General features: G+C 34.3%; 2 protein-coding genes across 9 annotated transcripts in view; one reads left to right on the top strand and one right to left on the bottom strand.

The window, feature by feature from the left end:
• The window catches only part of SLC25A40 (solute carrier family 25 member 40), a 29,595-nt gene extending 24,313 nt beyond the window's left edge, over positions 1-5,282 (top strand). Inside the window, exons 8-10 of one of the 2 annotated variants that reach the window (XM_065883969.1) lie at positions 2,372-2,453; positions 4,736-4,816; positions 5,170-5,282. In XM_065883969.1, coding sequence (XP_065740041.1) covers positions 2,372-2,453; positions 4,736-4,816; positions 5,170-5,282 — 276 coding nt within the window. Of the gene's footprint in view, positions 1-2,371; positions 2,454-4,094; positions 4,330-4,735; positions 4,817-5,169 lie in introns of those variants that run through there. The other variant, XM_065883970.1, reaches the window with a different exon arrangement.
• Positions 5,283-9,231: 3,949 nt separating this feature from the next.
• Positions 9,232-20,410, bottom strand: part of RUNDC3B (RUN domain containing 3B) — a 154,642-nt gene continuing 143,463 nt past the window's right edge. For 5 of the 7 annotated variants that reach the window (XM_065884463.1, XM_065884464.1, XM_065884468.1 and 2 more), the window contains one exon: positions 11,553-11,698. In XM_065884463.1, the coding sequence (XP_065740535.1) occupies positions 11,553-11,698 (146 nt within the window). Of the gene's footprint in view, positions 11,699-20,410 lie in introns of all 7 variants that reach the window. The other 2 variants (XM_065884469.1, XM_065884466.1) reach the window with 2 other exon arrangements.

Below are 20,410 nucleotides of genomic sequence, written 5' to 3'. Positions count from 1 at the left end.
GCATTTCATGTCTATTGAGATAGTACTTTGGGGCTGCAGTGCTTTAAAATTTTTATAAGTATTTACTACCCTATTTTGAAGATAAATTACTAGCCATTAAGTATTTTAAAATGCATTTTATATCTGTTTTTATTATATTACAAATACATTATATTTTTCTGAATCTTTTGGATTTGTTAGATTACAGTTGTGATAATGGTAAGAGTTTAAATAGTACTTTATTCTTTACAAGGTATTTGGCAATTTGGTCATTAAATGCCAGTAGATCTGGTTAGTTAATATTTTATGGAGTGTCATCTCATATGTATCATCGGATTGAGTAGAAGGGATTTCATCCTTTGCTGCTAATTCCTGTTTCTTTGGGAACATTTTGGCTGAGTACCTCTTAAAAGAATTTTAATAAAAGTTATAGTCAGAAGGGAGAAATCTCAAATGACCATTTTTGGGTAGTAGAGAGTTCACCTTTTGCCACCCCTCCACATAATGAAAAGTTGTGTAGTGGACTTCCTTTATGCACATTCTCATCTCCATGATCTTGGCCACAAAGAGCTTTCTTATACCCACATACTTAGAAAATGAATTTGTGATGACACAGAGTGATGTGCTGACATATTGGAACCAAATGAAAACAAGAGTGAAGGAGCATAGTGAGGTCATGGAGACTTGCAGAAAAATACTGGAGTAACTGTGTCAGAAAACCTAGGCTAAGGAAGCCCCTGAGATTGTGTTCAAAATTTAGACGTGAATATTCCCGGGTGTGAGATCTTATCAAATTAAGCCTAGTGGGGTATAAAACTATTGAGGTAAAAGAGCAATTCTTTGTAGCAATTTAAGTAGTTAGAATACCAGCAAAATCTTTTATCTTTCTTATTTGTGAGGTGATTAAAAGTAACCTGATTTTATTTTATTTATATATTAATCCAGCATGAATGAAGAAAAAACAAGTACTATTTATATTTAGAGATTCATAACAGTTGGAATTGTAGAACCAATTCTGTACTTAATGCTTTACATCTTAAAAAAAAATGGCTATATATCCTATAGCCATTGAATAATGGCTATAGGCTGTTGTCCCAGCTTTCCAGTAATATGAAGGAACGTTCTCTATTCTTCTACTTCTGCCTAACATAGAAAATTTATTTTAAAAAATTTTAATGATTTAGAAAATACTGCTGCCTTTTGACTGTTACCAAATAACAGCAGAAAAAGCACATCGGTGGGACAATGTCCAGGCTTTCTGTCAGAAAACAAAATAGCCTAAACCATATCATTCTACAAAGTGTCAGGCTCATACCACATTGCTGCTACCTTTGATACTCCCGTTGGCCCTCCCTATCCAGAGGTTCTGCATCTGCAGAGTCAACCAGTTCGATTCCTGATTGTTGAATCCACGGATGCAGAACCGCAGATATGGAGGGCCGACTCTACTGCACCATTTTATATAAGGGATTTGAGCATCTGCAGATTTGGGTATCTGTAACCAATACCCCCCGGATACTAAGGGACAACTGTATGTGTTAGATTGTGGAGATGGAGACACAATAATTGATTTTGTCTTACCTGAGATCTTTGAAACTGATTTCAAGAACTTAAATCTTTTAACATTGACAGGTGAAATAAATATAATGATTTTAAAGGGTATTTTATGAGCATATTGGCCAAATGTGAGTTGGGAAGCAAAAAATAGAGACCAGGTTTTACTTTGTATGATTGTTGTATCAAATATTATGAGACATTCTACAGGGAATTTATTATTTCAAAAAACCTTCATTGCTTAATTAGGGCATTATGAAAATAATTGTTAAATTGATTCATTTTGAGGTAAGTTTTTAAAAATGTGACTTGTGAGCTACATTTAATAAATATGTTGAAACCTATAAAGAAAAGGTATATAGAACTAAAAGTACATTTTCTTTATTTAAATTTAATTTTTAATTATATTTATTTTAAAAACATTTGTTGGACAATTTTAAATGCTTACTAGATACTTGAGAATTTCCACTTTAAAATATTATACCTTCATATGTAGTAAAGCAATAATGGAACACACAGGAGCATCAGAAAATGTGAATACTGGTTTCAGAGTCAAAGAGGTCTGGTTGGAATTCTGACTCTGCCACTGATAGTTGTGTGACCTCAGGAAAATAGGGGAACTTTTCTGAGACTGTTTACTTACTCCTGAATTTTGGGAGGAATATGTAAGACATATATCTGTTTTCTTTAATAGAGCTTCTTTTAAAATACCTCTGGTTTCATTTTATGTTTCAGTTTAGCTGTGATTTTTATTACTATCCTTATTAAGTAATGTGCTAATTAGAATATTAAAGTACTTTAGGAAAAATAGATTTAAATCAGTTTTACTTTTTGTTAGTTTGCAGCTGTTGTAACTTTGCCATTTGATGTGGTAAAAACACAAAAGCAGACACAACTTTGGATATATGACAGTCGGAAAAGTAAGTGTAATGAATTTACAACATTTTTAAGATGCCATGAAAAATTTTTCTTTCCGGATACTAAGTTAGGAATATCTAAAATAGAGAAAACAAGACTTTTTTTTCCTTTGTTACCTTACTCTTTATCTAACTCAAACTAATACACGGTCAGAATGGAATACCCAGAAAAAAATACTCTAAACCTAAACAAAAAATTTAAGAAATCTTAAAGACTATGTATTTTGCCTGCCATGAGTTAAGTCTCATACCTGCTATACAGAAGATTAAATTATGTAAGTAGTCTTTCAAATAAATGTAGGCAAACCAGGATGAAGGATAGGCAATTACTGGGAAACCTCTTTTCTTAGTGCATCTTGTTTCATTAGTATGCATACACATTTTGTTGTTGTTGTTGATTTTTTAGCTTCCCTTCTTTTGATGTGTTTTCTCTGCCTATTATCCCATCTACTTCTTTATAACCTATAATTTCTTCTAGAACAAGAGCGTACTGTTAGTTGCTTCTACTAGATCCAGTCTGTCGTTATTATAGAAAGTATAGCAAGCCCACTGGAAATGGGGCTTCGATTGTTTCTGAAACATACAATTGTTAGGATTTGATAAATTTGAATGGTCAGTAGATGAGTGTTTATTTTATTGTTGTCTATGCTTGAAATATTTAATAATCACGGTGTTTCCTTACACTGTAAGAAGTTGCTTATCACCTGTAGGATTAGCTCTTTGATGTTGGATCTTTAGGCAGGAGATACTTTCGAGGTTCTGTTAGAGGTCTGCAGTGGCTTACCTCCAGTTGATAACTCTTTCTGTTCTTTCTCTTTTACATTAATTTCACCCTGCTATTAAAATAAATAGAGACCAGTCTGGGACTTGAGTGCTATAAGATTAGAAATACCCAGCTACTTGGCCTCCTTTCTTTTACCAGTTGTTTCCAGAATTTAAATGAAATAATTTAAACATGAAGTATAAGTTACCAACTTGTAAAGTTTTTGTCATTGACTTTTTTTAGAAAGTCAAATTCCAGTCATAAATATTTTGTTCTTGGTTTTAAAATGTGTATGTAATTACTATATTTATACTTACACTACTTATATTGATAGTTTAGCTTCTTAAGTAAATCAACAAGACCTCATTTATCTTCATAGGCAGAGAATCTGATATTTTATATAAAAGAAATTTTGAGATAATGAGCCCCTCTTCATTAAGTGGCAAATTCTAAAAAGCTGTCTTTCTCTAATTTTTCCTTTTCCTAGGCATACTTAATAATACACACTTTAGTCTTTCTTCATAACAGTTGTCATCATTGTACACATTGATTACTGTAGAGTTTCATAATGCAGCTCTCAGAAGCTAGTGAGGATCACTGAGGAGTGTTTGCCCAACATTCAGTGGTCTGAGACCACGACTTTGAAATCTTCAGCTTCACAGTTTTCACATGGTAGTATGCCTACTTCTCGGCCGACTTTTTTCACCTGTTGCATCTAGTAGTCTGTGGGCTAGGCCAGATGTTTGTAATCGTTGTGTAAAATGAAGGTAAGCAAACGTTATGTATGAACAGCCTGTTCATGAGGTTTATGTTTGAACTTCAGTAACATCTGTTTTTGTTGTTTTCAAAAGATATATAAATTAGTTTTTACTGTGTTCCAGATAGTTGAGTAATTGCAAATAAGTGAGATGTTACTGTTAGTTACAGGAAAAATCTTCCCTTTGGAGGAGACAGTGCTGCTTTAATTTATTTCAAGACTGGTACATCTAGTATTCAGAAAGGTTTTAATAAAGCAGGACCTCACTAGAGAGGAATGAACTATTTTCCTCAAAACCTCTTTTTGGGGAAAAAAATTTTTTTTTAATGTATGCAATAAAAATTCATGAAAAATGGTTATCAGGGCTACTTTGGCTTTGGGAACCCCATGAAGATTTCTGTACATCTTTAAAAGTTTTCATTATGAAAGATTGTTAAGATGTGGAAAAAAGTACAAAGGATATACATACCACCAAGCTTAAGAAACAAACATCATCAATTCAGAAGAAGTCTTCTGTATATTCCTCCTCCTTGACTGCATCTGGTCCTATGTACCTTAAAACTTACTGCCTTTATGATTTTTTCTTTTTAATGAATCCAACTATTAAAAATAAGATTTAAAATAGCTCTTTAGGTAAACAGACCTGTTCTTACTATAGTGAAACGATATACCACAAAGGCCATAAACACTCTTTTATGTGTATTATCTGTATTAGAAATTAAGTGGTAATTTATAATAGCATCATTTCTTTATTTTAACACTTAGTTTCTATGCCTTTGCAAATGTCAACGTGGGCTATAATGAAGAACATTGTTGCTAAGAATGGATTTTCTGGATTATTTACAGGTAAAAATATTTCCTTTATCAAACCATTGACTAAAATGATTACTTTTACCTTTAAATCTATCACCTTCCTAAATTACCTTTCAGTAGGAAATAACTGAAAATATTCCACATTTACTATTTCCTCCTAAATATCTTTGCTATAAAAGTTTAAAAATGTTAAATAACAGTAGATTTACTATTGCTATTTCTAGAGGAGGTGAGGAATGGGCAGTTTGGCTTCTCTGACAACAGTTTATGGGACAGTATTTCATTATCACTTCACTTACTTTGATAACTATCAGAACGAAACCAAATAAGTTACATTTAAAAAAATAAGGTAAAATTTGTTGTGAATTTTTTCTGTTCTCTTTCAGGCCTAACTCCTCGTTTAATTAAAATTGCTCCTGCTTGTGCTGTTATGATCAGTACATATGAATTTGGAAAGTCTTTTTTCCAGAAACAAAATGCTCGAAGACAGCAATACTAGAGATGCTGTTTCAACCTGAAATAACAACCATGGCCAAATAATAAAATGGAGGATCTTAGACAAGAGCTTTTTTTCACCATTATCTTACAGTGGTGGTTTTATATCTTTCTTACCTATAATTTAAATGAATAAAATTTCTACTTTGCATTTAAATCATAATCCTAATTTTTTTTTTTTTTTTTTCGCGGTACGCGGGCCTCTCACTGTTGTGGCCTCTCCCGTTGCGGAGCACAGGCTCCGGACGCGCAGGCTCAGTGGCCATGGCGCACGGGCCCAGCCGCTCCGCGGCATGTAGGATCTTCCCGGCCGGGGGCACGAACCCGTGTCCCCTGCATCGGCAGGCGGACTCAACCACTGCGCCACTAGGGAAGCCCCATAATCCTAATTTTTAAATAAATTTTTTATCCTAATTTTTGAGATTTTTGAAAAAGTCCAGAAATTATAACCATTGAGCATTCTTGTAAAGAAACGAAGAATTATTCTACACTGAAAGCAATAATCTCAGAGTTTGATACAAATCTTGGTTTAAGTTAATCCTATTGGTGTGTCAGAGACAACAGAACATTTTGAATTGTGTGCTGAATGATGTACAGAGTCTAAAAGAAAAATTCGCAAATCTTTTATACACATTTAAATCACGGACGTAGATATTTAAGTATTTAAGCAAAGTAGATAATGGAAGGCAGTCTTCAGAATACATTATTCATATATACCACATATTACCTATTAATTTTTTTTAATTCACATGCATTTGGTACTTTGTTTTTTTACTTTGTTACTGTTCTAAGGCTTCATGAATATTAGGATTTCTCTGATCAGAGGTGTATGGTTATTTTGTCTTCATGAACCAAAAATATACTAATTTGTATGATATTGATGCTGCTGTTTTTGATGACTAAAGACCCTGTATTATCTACTGTCTCTGCAAGAGAGAGGGAGCTTTTACTGCCTGTATCAGATGTTCACTTCAGTCCAACTTGGGTGTACAGTGGAAAACCACATTATATTCAGACCAGTAAAGATGCTCTGTCAGCACAGGAAGGGCCTCTGGTTTCAGCTGTCCTGTAATGTAAGTATTACCATTTGTGGAGTTCTCTAGGTCATTTCTGTTGGCTTGTTCTAGCAAAATTGAGACTATTACTACAGTATCAGTCACAGAGTATTTCCAAAATGTCCCTTGATTTTACACATCTCACATCAGTATGCTAGGCCAAGAACTAAACAGGCAGCAGCTTCCTTGAAGAAAGAGCTTTTGGTCACTGGACGCTAATGCCTAAATAATTTAATGAATGTAAGAACGAAATAAAAAGGATATGATTTCAAGACAAGAAACAATATTCTTTTTTAATATTTTTGTTTTTCTCAGGATCTGTATCCTGGGAGAAAAAGCACTTTATTGCAGTCTATGTGAATTTTATGAAAATGTGAAGCATTTTTTCCCCTAAAATAGAGTAATATATTTAAGTGACAAATCTCTAGTGTTGGTAGAGGAATTAATGTATTTTCTAATATAGCAGAAAACTGTTTGTTTCACCAGAAATAAACTCTGTAGGGTTTGTATTTAACCTTTTGTGTTTATTTTATCCTGTGTTACCTTAAGTTTGCAACATATATATCCATAAAAATATATTTATAACTTTGACTTATATTTTCATTAAAATATTTTGTGCTTTCTTAAAATATCACTGTGCTTCTAGCTAAATATTTTCATATAAAATCATTATGTTAATGCTATACTACACACATATATATAAAAAACACACAAACATGAAAGTTTATCTTGAACACTGATGTTTAACAGTATTAAATTTACCTTGGTTCTGCTATGCTTCTTTTTGATAACTGGTAGAAAAAGGCAGAAAATTTTAGGTTTTGAAATGCTCTCAAAAAGCGGTCACGTATTTCAACTTAATGTCACTTATAAACAACGGAAGGGAAATTTTCATCCTCCCCCCACCCCACTACTGACTGCATTTGTGAAAAATTCTTACTTTATGACTAGAATAACTTAAATAAATCTAATTCCCTACAGTTTTTCTAACATACATTACATGCAATGTATCTGAATGAAAAGAAGGCTGAACTGAAGCTTTCTCTGTACTTAAGTGGTCCAGAAGCATTAACAGTAGCAACCGAAAAGCATTTGGTTACAAATTGTGTCCTTGGTAATGTTTCTGAAAGGAAACAGTTTCATTCTGTTAATGTTAATTTCTAACCTGCACGTTTAAATTTTTTAAGAAAAATGTCTTATGCAAGTGTTACATGTTTGCTACCTTTCATATAATACACGTTTGACTTTTTAAAAAAGTAATATAGAATTAAAGTAAAATTTTCTTTTCTTTCTAGGAAGACTATTCACTATGCTTATTTAGCCACATTTGACTACTTTAAATCTTAACCTCTTTTTTTCTGGGGCACAAATTACAGGGATGTGGGAAAGTTTAGTGTATCACTTTAAAATTTTTTTCCAAAATGAACTTTTAAAAATAAATTACTGCTGTTATATTTTAATCTATCATTCAGCACTTACTGAGACCTTTTATGTGGTAGGCAGTATAAAAAGCACTGGAGATAAGATGACATTTCAGATACTCTCACTGGCCTTCAGGTTTCAGCTGTGATTGCTACAAGTATACAAAAGGAGTGATGGAAAAGCTGAAGAATTCTCCCCTCAGCCTGTGGTGGAGGGACTGGTCAGGAAATGCTTCTAAGATTAGGACATGCGATCCAATTAAACATACCTGGAGGTTGGGAGTCTTCAATCAGGCAGTGGTATTTAGCGCCAGTGGCTTGAGCAGAGAGTATATATGGCCATGAGGTAGGAGATAAGATTGGAAATGGAGTCCAAGGGGCCTTGTCTGCCAAAGGAGGAACAAGAAGCAACAGGGAGCCAAGTAAGTATTTTTGGCACAGCTTTAGAAGTTACAGTTGTGTTCTGTTTTGTTTTTCCCCCAAGACCAGTATTTTCTTTTAACTGAAAGAAAATAGGGTAGCACAGTTTAGCACAGCTATAGAACAGAAAACACTAGAATGTGTCATGTGTTAAGGCCAAGTGCTGTGTAGTGAAACTTTGGTTTTAGTTGGGTTTTAGAAAAATAACTGGCAGTATGAAAAATAGGACTTATAATAAGGTGATCTATTTAAAAACAAAAGTTTTGGTTTGGATTAAAATATATTTTTAAAAGGTACCACTGTGACATTGGTATAATTTTATCTTCTATCAATCAGTGAAGAAAAAACAAATGCTAAAGCAAAATACAAGGTGCTTTGCTTACAGAAGAGCAAAGTGGACTAGTTTTAAAAAAAATAAGGAGCCCTGATGTTCAAAGCAGTCATGTGACATTTCCAAGGTAATCCAATGTATTAGTTTATCAAAACTAGAAACTGTAACCAACAACAGGAAATTTAACAAAGAATTTACATAAGTTGTAAATTTGAGAAACATTTTTAACCACTTGAAAACTTGTATGTAAATCTAATAAAGATGACTTAAATAAAAACCAGCTGAGTCTACTTGCATTTTTAAGGTTTCTGTCAATCATAATTAACAGTAGTCTGTATTTGGTACTTACCGCTTAACAACTTATACACATGATTTATTTAACGTTGACATCCTGATGCCATCAGGCAGTGCTGAGAAGACGGTGATGTTTCCATTTTACAGGTGAGAAAACAAACATGGTTGTTACATAATAAAATCAGAACACTGCTAAAACCACTACTGTACTGTACCACTTCAGCAGATGTTGTCAGCTTTAAAGCATATCATGTCATTAAAAAAAAAAGAAAACGTATTTAATTTGATACGAAATGAGGATTTCTCCGAAACCATTTTCATATTAGTATTTTAGGTGTTGATACACACTTAACACATTTGTTGAAACGAAAGTTCACTGTACATCTTGAATAAAGTAACTTTTTGTCAAGGAAAAAAATAAGACTGCTACTGCATGGTACAAAATGTTTAATATACATGCAACAAGTGTCGTACATCAAGGCAACAAAATACACATGGAAATAGTAGCATATAGTTCAGCATTCTATTTAGGGGAGGGTGTGTGAACAAGAAACACTACCACCTAAAATTAAAGATTGAGACATACCTCATGCAAACATTAACAAACTACCTCTATAACTAGTGTGAAATGAACTGTGTAGAAACCTGAAGTCACATTAGCAGATGAATTTTATACCAAGAGCTCCAAGAAAGGAGAAAAAGTCATTATCCTCAGATGTCATGTTTAAATCTGCATTTAGCAGCATGTTAAGACGCACAAGTTGTTATACACATTAGGCAAATCTGAAAAACTTGATCAATTATGGAACCTTGTGTTTCTATATTATAAAAATGTATGGAAAAAATTTAACAATGATTTTTTTTAATTACTGAAGGATAATAAATGACATTTGAGAGTGGACCATGAATGAAAGCATTTAAACATTCTGATAGCTGTTAGGAAAGCAGCAATAGTGCTTAAGGCTAGCCTAAAATTTTTGAAGTTCCCCTCCTTAACCATTCTCATTCCCTCCTCCCAAGGTTTCCACTGTCCTCATTTAAACCTTCCTTCTGTTCCCCCAGGCTGATTACAGACTGCTTTAGATACCTCTCACAATAATGTGTACAGAATTAAGAATAAAGGTACCATTTCTCAATATTTGCATTACTGCAAGTACTAAAGCCTCAAGCTAAAGGAATAAAGCTCTGAATATGTTCTGGTACATCTAAGATAATTTATTTTAAGGGATTTCAGGCCTTCTCTGTCCCTGAAATGGCACTGTTTGAATGGTCTTACATATAAGACTAGCCTTGTTACTATTTATTATCTTAAATTCCAAATGATGAGCGTAAAGCTCTAAATATTTCAGAGAACCACCACACTCCCATATTTCTAACACAAAGAATGACTGTAACAAGTGCTTCTTGTCTCCTCTCAATCAAATATTTTAGGAGGAACATTCTGTATGTCAAAGTTACTAAGTTTGAATGTAGTGTTTTGTTAACAAATAAAAATGGCATATGAAGTCCCCAATAAGTACTGTAGTAGCCTCTTCATGTAAACAATGTATAAAAACTTCTTTGGCACAGCTGATCATGTTTTCCTCATATTACTTACTACAGAAAATATACTTCATACATTTTCTCTTTCAACATGGTGGAATTTTTAGGGACAAATGTACAGTTCCAAAATTTGCAAAAATTTAAAAGACGGCTCATGGCTTTTTAAAAAAAAAACTAATTTTTTTACCTGTAGAAGTGGAGTAACTTTTAACATTAACATCAATTTTAAAATGAGATTGTGGTGTGATTAGTGACAGAAGCTGTAAAGCATGTATGACACAATTCATTCTCGCATACGAGGCAGAAAAACAGCACTGGATGCCAGACATACTGTCAAGTATGGTGATTAGCCTACTGATCCTTACTTTAAAAGCTTCTCAGATCCTTAAATGAACTTGAACTCTTTCCTGATAAAATACTTTTTCAAAATCTGTTCTACATTTTTAAATGTTTCCAGTTTATGAGACATAAATTTGATCAATTTTGAAATAAACTTTTAAGAAAATCTTGGAAAAACAAAAACAAGAAATGTATTCACTTTACCTTAATGGTCTAACATACTGTAAAACACTTTCCCTGTGACCCTAACAACTCTAGTAACTGCCTAACGACACACCCTACAAAATTTATAAAATGTTAAGTGGAATGTTAGGTTGATGCCAAATGATAAAAACTGAATAAGCCACTGTGAAACTGCAGCTAAGAAGCTTTCTCTTCACTTTAAAGACAAGGCATTTAAATATCAGAACTTGGGAAGAAATTCATGAAAAATGAAGTTAACTCATTCTTAGAAAATTTAATCACTGAATAAAAGAGCAAAAGAAAATACTTAGCTTAAGTCTCTAGAATAAAACCTTGAACTCTGTCTCTGGCAATTATGACACGTTTAAATATATGAAAATCAGCTCAATAATAAATACGTACAATTTGCCATGGATTATTAACTTAGAGGATCTCTGAAAGTTTTTTTTTTTAAGCCTATTCATTTTTAAACTTCCTCAGTGACAAATATAGGAATTTTAAAATGAAAAGTGGCAGAGTCATTCTGTTTTCACTCAGAAGTTTACATGGAGTGGACTGAATTCTCTAATAGAAGCGACAGAATTCCAGACACGTGCCAGAGCAATATAAAATTCCAGATGTTTTCCCAGCAAACTTACATAAATAGAACATTTGCAACATAAAAACTTTTGGCTTTTACGTAAGATTTTTCAGGATGGAGTTAGACCTGGACTTGTCATCTCTGTTGTAGGACTTGCAAGGTAGTCATTAGATTTTAGGCTTGTTAGAGATTTGTAACTTGCCACTGATGTTAGAGACCCGCAGAGACCAAGTAATGAGGGAGTATCTTCTTTACCTGAAAATTAGGATAAAATAACAAATATTTAATTTCCCTTGAAGCATAATACCAAAAAGATCCTAAAACCATTAAAACCTTACATACTCTACAAAACAGTACAAACATCTAACTATAAAATCAAACACCTATATGTTAACATGTTTGATCTTTCAGTAGTTTCAATGGTACCCTTATAAAACATTACAGAGGGAATATTTGTGCTTCTTGTAAAAGTTCTAGATATGGAAGTTTGAGATGTTTTGGAACAAGAAAGTTTACCTTGTTTTGGAGAATATGATCATATTCAATTAGTAAAGAATAACAAAAAATTAAAGTAACAATACCAGTGCCCAGGCCACAGGAATACCAGGAAATCCATATGTAGGTAACGTAATACATCAGAAGCAGAATTGCTTCAATTCAGTTGGAGGGCTTGATCTGGGAAGTTTTTATTCACTTACTGAATAAACGTTTATTCAGCACCTACTCTGCATCAGGAGTATTGTTACACAGTGCTGGACTTCAGTAGGCCCATGAAGGAGGAATGGCAGATCTGTTTCCGCAGCCGGGGAAAACAAGTTCTTTCCAGAGCTAAGTTTCAACCCACAGTGTGCAAGTACCAGCGATAAGTGGCTGGTCTGAGGCTGTGAAAGGCTAATAAGGTCTTGGAAAACTAGCAGTTTTCCAAAGAAGATGGAAAGCTTAGGTTCTTCTCACGTGGTTATAGAACTATAAACTGAACCAGATATCAGATGTTTCTGAATATTACACATTGTTTCAAACAGTCCCTCTGCACTGTTCTCATAGTTGTCGTATTAATACTTTAACTCACTTTGTCATACTGTACGGTAACTGTGGGGCTCCCTCCTTTTTTAAACTATAGACTCTGAGAAAGGACATGGAATTTGTTGTGTTCATTATTATATTCCCAGTGCTAGCACACAGTAGACACTCGTTAAATAATTATGTAATTAATGATAATTCAGTAAGAACTGCACTGGGACACGCAAGAACTCCTGTGTTCTTTACAGCTATGTGCCCTGGGGAAAGGCATCTTCTCTGAGCCTATTCTTTCCTTTGTAAAATGAGAACAGGTACCAAAAGATGACAACGTTAACTTCATAGTTTTGCTGACTAAAAAATACAGGAAAATACAACGGGTTAGGAAAAGATATGGAAGAGTAATTGTCACATTCAGGTTTCTAATGTTTTATCATCTTATGTCAGGATCAAAAGATATAGATGTTTCAAGAACCCTTTTAATGTCTAAGTTTAGAGACCTATTTCAGGCCAAAATGAGCTCTAGAGTTCCTGCTAAATGCTCCAGGAACTCAACTGCTTTGGATAGTCTCTTCCAAATTTCTAATTCATTACTGACCTGTAATGTTTTAAAGAGATTTACTACTAATTACATATACATATGTATGTATATATATAACTATTTTCTTTATTGTAAATATATATGTCACGTACAATTTACCATTTCCGTCATTTTAAGTGTACAATTCAATGGCATTAATTACATTCATGGTATTGTGCAACCATCACCAACAGCTATTTCCAAAAATTTTCATCAGCCCAAACAAAAAATCCCTACCCTCTTTAAAAAGTAACTGCATTCTCCCCTTTCCCTCAGTCTCTGGAAACCTCTAATCTACTTTCTGTCTGTGAATTTGCCCATCCTAGATTTATTCTTATAAGTGGAATCATACAGCATTTGCCCTTTTGTGTCTGGCTTATTTCACTTAGCGTAATGTTTTTTAAGGTTCATCCGTGTTGTATGTATCAGAACTTCATCCCTTTTCTATGGCTGAGTAATATTCCATTGTATGTATATACTACATTTTGTTTCTCCATTCACCTGTATGGACATTTGGGTTGTTTCCACCTTTTGACTACTGGAAATAATGCTGATGTAAACACTGGCACACAAGTATGTTTGAATCCTGTTTTCAGTTCTTTGAGAGTATATACTTAGGCTACACATATTTCTAAAATATAAAGATTATAACACAGTAATTGCAAAAGACTAAATCTAAATGTCTAACATAGTTACACAGTGGAGTAATATGCAGCTGTAGAAGAGAACGAGAAAGATCTCTATGTACTGCTGTGTCATGATTTCCAGAAAGTACTATTTAGTGGAAAAAGAAAAGTGCAAAATAGTGCATAGTATGTTACCTTTTATCTTAAAAAGGAATATGAAGTTATTTGAATTTGCATATGTTTTAAAGATCAACAGAAAGATAATTTAAAAATAAAAATGGTTACTTACAAAAGTAGAAGTGAACAGAGTTGAAGTGAAGTTTAAGCATAGTACTTTGGGATATATTCTCAAGATAAAATAATTAAAAACAAATCTTAAGCTATTTTAACTTACCCTATTTTAGTAATATAGATACTATTAGCTTGAAATTAAAACATATAATAGAAAAAAGCAAATAAGTCATTATGTTCCTATAAATTAGGAGCCAATATTTTCATCATAAGATATAAAAATATAAAATCAAGTACATGGAAACCTGGACTCTTATGTGTGAATTACAAAATAAGATAAATTTAAGGTACATTTTTCTTTAAAAAAAATTCCTGTCTAGTGAAGAGGGTTAGAAACAATGACCAATTCAGTCACAACAGGCACCCCTATGGCCCAGATTATGTTCTCTAACATCATTTTCTAGTGTAAGGAAACAGGACTTCTTGGAGAAATAGCTGATCCTGGGTATGGGCATGAAATATACCAAAGTAACTCAGATCATCTTGTTTTACACAGAGCAAGGAAGCTGTGACAGACTACCAGGATGTCAAAAGGACATAGGGGCCATCTTTTTCATAAGGGTCTCTCAGTGTCCAAAAAGGACAGTGACCTCCTGATGAGACATACTGAAAAAGATCCATTATTCATGTTGTATTCTCGCCAAATATGTTTAACCTGAATATGATAGCAATGAACAATCAGAGAAATCTAAATTGTCAGGCATTTAACAAAACAACTGGCTTGGGTGCCTAAAATATATAAATGTTAAGTGAGAGAAAAAGAAAAGTTGGGGGGTGCTCTGCTAGATGAAAGGACACCAAAGAGATTGAAAACTAAATGCATTGTGGGATCCTTTATTGGACTGGACCTAAAAAAAAAAAAGCTAGGATATTACTGGAAAAGTGGAGAAATCATAACATTCAATATTTATCAGGTAATATTGTACTAAGGTTAAATGTCCTGAGGTCATAATGGTGTGGCTTTGTAAGAAAACATCCTTATCCCTAGGTGATACATGCTGATGTATTTAAAGTGTCATGGTGTCTTCAATTTACTTTCAGATAGTTGAGCAAAACAGAAAACACAGATACACGAGTAAACGGAGGGAGCATGTACCCACACGGGCAAGATAAAGCAGTGTGGTGACATGTTAACGACTGGCAAGTCTAGGTAAAGCATATATAGGTGTCATTCTCCTTTTCTTTCACTTCTTCTCTAGGTTTGAAATTACCCAAAACAAAAAGTTGGAGTGGGGAAAGAAGGCAAGGTACATGAAGTCCTCAGCTATGCCTTAAGGAAACAAACCATACAGCAGAGCTGAGTGGCATAGCAACGAAAGCATGGGGGGATCTACAGATGCCAGCCTTCAAAGACCTACCACTGACCTCTGAAAAGACTGATGCTATGGAGCCTTCAGGGTAGTGTGGCACCCTCAAGGAACCCAAAAAGAAGCTTCATTTAAAAATAAAAAATTTTAAAAAGGTGCATAAGGATCCAAAACGGTTATGTTCATTGTGACTGCAGCTATGCAACTACGCTTATAAAAGGAAATAAGCAAAACTGTATTAAGGTAGAGGATGACAGGTGATTATTCCAAAATGTTCTTCAATATTGTTGCAATGTCAACAGCAGCTAATGTATGTATATATATATGCATAGACCTAAATGCATGTAAAATTACTACAGTCGATTAAAAGTAACAAGCATGTTAAAATGTGAGTTAATAGTGATATTTTAAAAGCAATTTACTGATATGGGGAGGAAAGAACTTGTCAGGGTCAATGAAACTTTCTAGCCCAGACGGCTGGTAGAGTGGTAGTTCCTAGCAGAAATAAGTTAGTCATCAGAAGCAGAAAATGGACTTTTGTTTTATACCAAGAAAGATCAGTTTTGTTTTAAATGTCTTGATATGGAGTCCGGACTATACAAGTCTTCAGATGGTAATAATACAAACATTATTAAATGAGAAGTCATTCATTCAGCCCAATTTACTGGGTATTCTCTATGTGTCCTCTATCCTGAAGTGATCAAACCCACTTCCTGCCCATAGGGAACTTAGTATATGATAGAAATAAACACAAACAGAAAATTATAATCAAATGCAGTAAGTATAAGAATAATAAGTAAAGGGTATTATGGAAGCTCAAAGGACAAATGTCCAAACCAAATCAGAAGGTATGGGTTGGGGGGTAATTAGGGAAGTTTCAGGAAAAAGTGACCATTAAACTGAACCCTGGTGGACGTTCATGCCCAAGGAGGCAAAAATCAGACGAGGCTCTGCCGAGGAACAGCATGAACAAAGGCAGAGAGGGAAGAATCAGCACCCAAGGTACAGGGAGCTACAAGCAAGAAATGAGACTAGAAGAACAGACAAAGGCCACAGAAGACTTGAGAGCTGATATTAAGGAGCCTGGAAAGGATCCTGTTGTAATCATAACAATACATCTGTGTTGTGACTTGAAATCAAGTCTTCAAATTCAGAGACTACATTCTTAATCGTACTCTTAGACGGAAGTCAGCCACTGAAGACTTTTACATAAGGGAATTACATGCTTAGTTTGTATTTTAAATACGTGAGGACCCTGTGAAACATGACTTTGAGGGAAATAAAATGGATATAGTGAAACCAGTAAGAAGGCTATGGCAGCTACCTGAACCATGTAGAAGGGACACAAAGAATGGAACACGTGTAGAGATCTTCAGAAAGTTAAACTGGTAGGAGTTGGTGAAGGCAAAATGTAGGTGGGAGAAGCCATGAATGATTCAGTAGATTATGAGAAGTGATAAGTGAATGGTGAGATCATCAACATTATAATAAGGAAGAGAAGTCTGGAGTAGGGAGGTAAGGGGTCAATGAAGAAATGAAGAGGAAGTAAATACATATCCTAATTTTAAGCAATGCCTAAAGAGATTACTCAGCCACTAACACATACCCATAAATATAGAGAAAATGTTACATTAAACTGTTGTGCAAGGACGACGTTACCTTTTTTGAGAGCAACAGTCAAGAAAATGGGTGGTCATCATTTTATGCAATAGAATTTCAGAATATTAGAACCAATGTGTGTTGTGGTTGTAGCTAGCCAAGAGGGAGCTGTGATAGTTGTTTTTGCATGAACGTACATGAACTTGGTCACAGGTATTCGTACTGATATCACTTTGAGTTACTTGTGTTTATATGTCGCTTAAAATGCCTTCAAAATCATTGTAGTATAATTTGCCCTTAAAATTAAGAGTTTGTTCATAGAAAAGCATGAAAACAAACAGACAGCAGGATATAAGTTTCATATCAGTAAAACAAATTACTCATTACAGGAATCAGAGCAATTCATAATTTCTTGTAAAACAGCATAAAAGTGCTTGTGAAAAAAAGAAATCTGTAATAAAGAGAAAAACCAGGGAAGTTGATGAAGCTTCGTGACATATGCAAAAGAACTGCTCATTCACGTGCCAGGCATGTAACTGAAGGCAGAAGAAACCCCTCAGAATAGATAAAAAATTTTGAAGCATAGGCAATTGATGTGACTGATTCATGAATCATGCAGGATATTTCTGTTAAAATGTCAAACATCAGTTTATCATGGAATTCCTATGGTCTTTGAAGAGACACTGTTTAACTTTCAGAAGCATCTGATCTAACTGAGGAAGAAAATGAAACTAAGGCAAACAGGAAAGTGTCTGCATTAAAAATGTGCAGGATACTTGTTGATAATTTGAAGGAAAATCCCTACAGCAGTGGAATACTATTTTAGGAAACAGTTCACTGTTGGAACAGAGGATGATACTGTGAGGAAAGACATAGCTACTGACAATTTTGATTAAGAAATGGTTCAGAATAGATGGGCTCTGGACATGAAGTTCTTGACAACTCAATTCACTTTTATTTTCCCTTCTACAGATACAGAGGAGTGAAATTAATTTTTAAAACCTATGCTTAGGGCTTCCATGGTGGCGCAGTGGTTGAGAGTCAGCCTGCAGATGCAGGGCACACGGGTTCGTGCCCCGGTCCGGGAGGATTCCACATGCCACGGAGCGGCTGGGTCCGTGAGCCATGGCCTCTGAGCCTGCACGTCCGGAGCCTGTGCTCCGCAACGGGAGAGGCCACAACAGTGAGAGGCCCACGTACCGCAAAAAAAACCAGACAAACAAACCTATGCTTAAAGTCTAAAAGAGACAATGAACAATCAGAAAATAAAATCAAGAAACATTTCCATTTACAATAGCACCTAAAAGAATAAAATAAAATACTTAGGAATAAATTTAACCAGAAGTATGCAAGAGTTGTACACTGATAGCTACAAAATAGTGTTGAAAAAAACTCAAGGTCAAAATAAATGGAAAAACATCCCTTATTTCTATGGATTGGAAGACAATATTGTTAAGATGGCAATGTTTCCCAAATTGATCTACAAATTTAATGTAATCCCCGTCAAAATTCTAACTGCCTTTTTTTCAGAAATGACAAGTTGATTCTCAAATCATATGGAAAGGCAAAGGACCCCAAATACCTGAAACAACCTTGGAAAAGAACAATGTTGTAGGACTCACATGTCCTAATTTCAAAACTTACTACAAAGCTACAGTAATTAAAACAGTGTGGTATGGAGCAAGATTAATGTGGCACTGTCACAGACACATAGACCAAGAGAATAGAAATGAGAATCCAGAAATAAACCCACACATGTAAGGGTAATGGATTTCAACAAGAGTTCTAGGACCATTCAGTGAGGGAAAGAATAGTCTTTTCAACAAATGGTCCAGGGACAACTCAATATCCACATGCAAAAGAATGAAATTGGAACCTCAGTTCACACCATATACAAAAAATTTACTCAAAATGGATCACAGGCCTAAATGCAAGGTCTAAAACCATAAAACTCTTAAAAGGAAACAGGTATAAACCTGTACGACCTTGGATTGGGCAACAGTTTCTTAGATGTGACACCAAAAGCACAAGCAACCAAAAGAAAAACTAGATAAATAGGGCTTCGTCAAAACTTACAACTCTGTGAGTCAAAGAACACTAGCAAGAAAGTGAAAACACATGCCTCAGAATGGGAGAAAATATTTGCAATTCATGTATCTGATAAAGGTCTACCATCCAGAATATACACAAAGAACTATCACAACTCAACAATAAAAAGACAGACAATGCAATCTTCAAATGGTCAAAGGATCTGAGTAGACATTTCTCTGAAAGTGATATACAAATGGCCAATAAGCCCATGAAAAGATGTTCAATATTATTATTCATTAGGGCAATGCAAATCAAAACCATGGAATTCCACTTCACACCTACTAGGATGGCTATATTAAAAGACAGACAATAATAAGTGTTGCTGTGGGTATAGAGAAACAAACCCTAATTGCTGGTGGGATTATAAAATGGTACATATCATCACTTCAAAAAATAGTTTGGCAGTTCCTCAAAAGGTTAAACATATGATCCAGCCAATTTGGTTCCTAGTTATATACCCAAGAGAAATAAAACTACAGTTCACACAAAAACTTGTACATGAATGTTCATAGCAGCAGTATTCATAAAAGCCAAAAAGTGGAAACAACCCAAATGTCCAGCTCATGAATGGACAAACTGTGGTATGTCCATGTAATGGAATGTTATCTGGCCATAAAAGGGAATGAAGCACTGATAAATGCTGCAACATGGAAGAACTGTGAAAATACTATGCTAAGCCAAAGAAGCCAGACCAAAAAAAGCACTACACATTGTATGATTTCATTTTATGAAATGTCCAGAAAAGACAAATCCAAAGAGACAGAAAGTAGATTAGTAGTTACCCAAAGGGAGAGGGAGGGAGGAATTGGGACTGAACGCTAATAGGTACAACAGGGTTTCTTTACTGGCAATGTTCTGGAATTAGACAGTGGTGAGGGATACACAACACTGTGAATATGTTAAACACCACTGAACTGTACACTTTAAACTGGTGAATTTTATTTTATAAAGTGGTGAATTTTATGTTATGAGAATTATAATAAAACAGTTCTTTAAAAGTCTAAAAGATTTTTTAAGATAAACCAAAGTGCTACAGGATAAGGAGACAATGTGTTATAGTTTAATTGTTGGCATATTCCTTCCTCCCCACCACCCCCTTCTTTTTTTTTTTTTTTTTGGTGGTACATAAAATGAGTGTATCTTAAAACCTAAGGCATCTGATTAGATTTGATGAAATATGGTATCTGCTAGTAGTTTCTAGCGTAATACTTGTCACATAAGAAGGGCTTAATACATGCTTCTTGAGAAAAATGACAACTTCTCACCCTTCCTATCAACGATTATGGTGCATTTTAACTTATGAAATTTTTTGAAATTCTTTTAATAATCAGTAGGAATATAGAATTGCTTTTTGTTTTATACCTTTTTTACTATACCATTCATTAAAATATAGGCTTGAAGAATGTAAGGTACTATATAAAGGCATAAAAGGTTTTTCTACTTGAACCAAGTTTTA

The sequence above is a fragment of the Phocoena phocoena genome, chromosome 9 (assembly GCF_963924675.1).
Source record: "Phocoena phocoena chromosome 9, mPhoPho1.1, whole genome shotgun sequence".
Lineage (NCBI taxonomy): Eukaryota > Metazoa > Chordata > Mammalia > Artiodactyla > Phocoenidae > Phocoena > Phocoena phocoena.
The sequence above is the reverse complement of the archived record's forward strand: the minus strand, read 5'-3'. Positions and strand labels throughout refer to the sequence as shown.